General features: G+C 50.7%; 1 protein-coding gene across 1 annotated transcript in view; it reads right to left on the bottom strand.

Annotated features, from left to right (window-relative positions):
* The window catches only part of KIF20A (kinesin family member 20A), a 10,765-nt gene extending 6,528 nt beyond the window's left edge, over nt 1-4,237 (bottom strand). Inside the window, exons 1-10 of the mRNA XM_032124515.1 lie at nt 4,156-4,237; nt 3,541-3,713; nt 3,019-3,108; nt 2,783-2,902; nt 2,202-2,340; nt 1,922-2,109; nt 1,686-1,830; nt 746-946; nt 403-514; nt 228-299 (exon numbers count right to left, since the gene is read on the bottom strand). Coding sequence (XP_031980406.1) covers nt 228-299; nt 403-514; nt 746-946; nt 1,686-1,830; nt 1,922-2,109; nt 2,202-2,340; nt 2,783-2,902; nt 3,019-3,108; nt 3,541-3,696 — 1,223 coding nt within the window. The 5' untranslated portion in view covers nt 3,697-3,713; nt 4,156-4,237. The remainder of the gene's footprint in view (nt 1-227; nt 300-402; nt 515-745; nt 947-1,685; nt 1,831-1,921; nt 2,110-2,201; nt 2,341-2,782; nt 2,903-3,018; nt 3,109-3,540; nt 3,714-4,155) is intronic.
* Between the last annotated feature and the right edge of the window lie 173 nt (nt 4,238-4,410).

Raw genomic sequence — 4,410 nt, forward strand, 5'->3', positions numbered from 1 at the left:
GATGCTCACATTTACCTTCACTCAAAAAGCCTAAAAACTACTTCAAGTTGTACTTTGCGGTACTCCTCAAACTCCTGTCAGTTCCAAGACTTAACACTGGGAGCAGTTATTCCTTCCAAGTACTTTCAACAACACCTTCATCAAGATACTTCCCATAACCCAGGCCCTCAACCAAAGAGGCAGGAAAGCCGAGATCACACCCAAATCCTAAAAAACACGAAACTTACTCGCTGATTTTTGGAACAACTTCACTGCCACCTCTTTGCAAGTGCAGAATCCGAATGGAGAACACACTGTGACTGTAAAGAAACATGCAAATAATTAAAAAAAAAAAAAACCAACAAACTTTTAAAGCCCCTCAGAATTGTATTTCTGCTTAAACAACCCCTTTCCCGTTCAGACCTGCGACTGGAGTTCTGGTTCATGTGGGTGCTAGCAAAACTCTGGTTTTTCCGACCCAGTTTCAGGAGCTTCCAGGCCTCATCTGCATCCCGGACATTGATCCAGTTCAGATCTGGAAAGCAAACATGCATTGGGCACAGCAGTTAGGAGACTGGCAGAAAACTTATCTCAGCCCCAACTTCACCATTGCATTTCCTTGACATCAACAAATTTGACGATCCTGTAATCCAGACATCAGAGGTCTCTGTGGGGCTCTCCAGCACATCACTGCTAAGCCACCCACCCGCTCAATCCTAAAGCCTTTTTAGCAGGCCACTAAAACCTCTCTTCCAGGTAAATCTACCTTTCACATAGGGGTTGCCAGTCTGGTCCTCGCAGAGCCGCAGTGTTTGCCGCTTGCGGTTCTGCCCAGGTACAGCTGGTTCCAACAAGTCGTAGATTAACTCGTTGTAAATCTCAAAGAAGGAGACCCAGATGGAGAACTGCACATCTCCTGTGCTGGTGAGTGAAACACGATCCAAGTCAGCCCAGCAAGGGCCCAGTTCTGGGGAAAAAGAGGTAAAAAAAGGAAGGAAACCAAATCATGACTGCAGCTTTTCATGGGTCCAACTGGAATGGTTTAGCTCTACAGTGAGATACTTTCTTCAGCAAGAAAAACCACCCCAGAGACAAATCCTTCCATATAACTCCTCCCATTTGTATCTATTCCAATGCCTGTCCCCAGTGAGACAGCCTAAAGCTTCCTTTAGCCGTATCATCTGTTCTGTGTAAGGACTCTTATGTACTCAGTTTTGACTCTAGAATTACAGGATATTTCAAACATGAACTCCTTCCAGCATAAGTGACATTTCAGATCTTGTTATCTCAATCACTCCATGCTCCTGCATACCTAAGCAGCTGGTAGTTCTTGGGTTGGACAGTCAGGGCCCAAGTGCTCAGTGCAGGCTGTCACTTTGGCATCCTGCTCCCCACCAATCCCCACCTCACAGCAATCAGCTGCTCAATAACCACATTCCTTGAATGAAGTGAGCAAGTGTCAAGTAATTTTTCATTTCACAAGGGGTGGTTATTATGCAGCAGCAAATACTGGCAAAACATATGCACAAAGTTCTTTTTCTGACATGACATCCTTATCTTTCAAAGGGAAAATCTGTGAGACTACAGCACCTTTGCTCCCTTTGCTCCCTTACCCACAACACAGCATCCAAACAGCCATCACCCTATTCTTCCCCCATCCTCCAACAAAAAGAAGCAGGTAGTACACAACAGCCTTTCAGACATACCTTCTGCCTGGCTGAGGTCTGAACGGTTGGTGAGTTGGCTGGATGAAGACAGACCAGCAACTCCACTGTCAAAACTGCCACTGGTGGTGGCCTGGAGCTGAGATTCAGCACTGTGACTCCTCTTCAGTGGCGTTAGCAGCTCCTCCTTGAAGGGAAACAACAAACAGGAACATGCAGGTAGCATGACACCATCCCTTACCTCTTGCTATTGAACCCCCCAGAAGCCCTGTGCTTACCTCCCAGAGACCCCCCTGCAGCATCATCTGCTTCTTGGTCTCCTCCTGCCGCACCTGCCTGCTGTCCAGCCAGGCCACCTCATTGGAGAGGGCAGGCTTCAGGTCCATGGCCTGGTACAGCCGGTCCCCCACACTGTTGAAGATGGTTGCCAAGGAGCGAGGCAGAATCCCACCATCTTGGGTGGTGCCTGCAGCAAGAACAGCAGCAAAGCTGAGGATCCACAGGCAAGAGAGGAGACAACTCCCTCGACGGGCCCCTAACACCTGGTGCTTTCCGTACCCTGAATCGTGTGAGTCTTCCCCGAATTGGTGATGCCATAGGTGTAAACCAGACAGTTCTGCCCACTCAGCACATCTTTTACCACCTGCTTCATTGTCTCGTCAAAGAACAATTTCTGCCCCACCTCTGGTCCAAAAATCTGCAAACAAGACACAGGAAAAATGTCTTCAGGTAGATCTTTCCTATCCTTTGCTGATGGTTGCTCAAGTGGTATTACACAGTCCTTTGTTCCCTGCATTAGCCATGAGTAAAAGACCTACCAGCAATTCCAGCTGAGCCCCCTACAAAAATAAGCTGTTCATTTGTTTAATCCACTAACATCTCGTATCACTGCAACTCTAGTCTTGTTTAGAGCTTCATCAACAAGTTTTCTGCTTTCTGCCAAAAAAAATTTTCAGAAAAGCTTAAGAAGATAAAAACTAAGAAAACTGCAACTGAAACCTGTAGAGAGAATTGTACAAGACTGCAGAGTTCAGGCAGTGCCTTGGGGTCAGTGGATATGAATAAGACTGCTTTTCAAGCTGCAAGGCTGGTTTAAGCTTAAATCACTTCCAGATGGCTTGTTTGTCCCAGCTACCTACCCGGGTGAAGGAGAATCTGTGCACTGCTTGTCCCACTCCCCGCTCCGTGCTCCGCATGGTGAAGGAATTCTTAGGAGCTTTTAGAATAAGGGTTTCTGAGTTCTCAATGCAGACACAGCCCTAAAGAACACATGAAATCCATCACTGCAGTGCCTCACAAGAGGCCAGAGGATATACAGCGAAGGACAACAGTAGGGTCAGGGGCAGCTCAGAGCCTGCTTCATTCAGTGTCTCACCTGGTCTTCCCCTTTTTCCAGTTCTGTAGATTTCAGAGGTCGAACTCTCAGGTAGACCTTTAATTTTCCATTATTGTCTTCAGCTACAGCCTGCAAGAATCCACACAAGTTAAGTATGGCAGCCAGAGAGGCAGCACACAACCTCCCCATGGGAGCACTTAACAGGAACCACCATATGGAGCACACATGTGGGCTATGCATGCTAGTGCTTAGGAACTTCTCTGGTCACAAAATCACCAGCAATGCCAGAAGCTTTCTTAGGCATTTCCAAGCACACCAGCATTTTTTTAATCTAATGAATCAGAGCAACAATCCGAAGGCCTGACACTAAAATGAAGCATCACCCCAAGAGACACTTGCTGCCCACTGCTCTCACAGGAGCTGCTTCCCCCAAAGCAGCATTTTGTTCCTGCCTCTTCTGAAGAGTCCCTGTTGTTTCTGCATCACATCACCTTTGTACAGACAGCAGCAGCCACGAGTGAAAACACTGCCCTGTTTGTGACAAAAGAGTTCCAACCTCACCTGAGAGCCCTCCAAGTTTGGGGAGATGGCAGAGAACTCCGACAGCAGGTCCTTGCGCACGTCAGCCCCAAACCCTGTTGCTGTGGACTCGAGCACAGGGGAGGCTGCAGCCTCATCGTCAGAAAACAGCCCTGGGGAGGCAAGTGCTTGTGCCATAGTCTCTCACACGGCTCCTGGGGAAAAAGGGACGCAGGACAGAGTAATGTTACAGCAACCCAAGCTTTGCTCCCCACACATACAACCCAGTGCCACATCCATCAATCCTCACAAACACGGATCCCCATGCGGAAGCCTCCCTGCACATAGGATGCTACTGCAAATGTGCACACACCCCCAAACACCCAAACGCACGCCCTGCACACCGGGAAACCACACAGGACCCCGTGCGCACACAAACACTACCAAAGACCCCAAACGCACCTCCTGGACCCACGGACACCATGCGGGACCCCTCCACACACACAGACCACCTCTACACCCCTTTAACACACGGTACCGAACAGACCTAACGCATACACCAACCACCACACAGGACACCCCCAAACCCACACGCAACCCCGCGCCGGCCGCCCCACACACACCCCCCAGCACCACGCGGGGCCTGGCCGTACGCACAGGAAGCCGCAGACTCCGCCGGCCGCCCCTCACACCGCTCCGACCCCGCTGTCCCTCACGCCGCCCCTCACACCGCTCCGACCCCGCTGTCCCTCACGCCGCCCCTCGCCGACGGTCGGGGTTTCAAACCTCGCCGCCCGCCCGCTCCGCCAATGAGGGCACCGCACACGCGCCCCGCGGCCAATCAGCGCCCCCCGCTCGGGCGGAGGGGGCGGGGCCTCGGCAACGGGCCGTCCGCACGCGTGCGTAGACAGC

The sequence above is a fragment of the Corvus moneduloides genome, chromosome 15 (genome assembly GCF_009650955.1).
Source record: "Corvus moneduloides isolate bCorMon1 chromosome 15, bCorMon1.pri, whole genome shotgun sequence".
Lineage (NCBI taxonomy): Eukaryota > Metazoa > Chordata > Aves > Passeriformes > Corvidae > Corvus > Corvus moneduloides.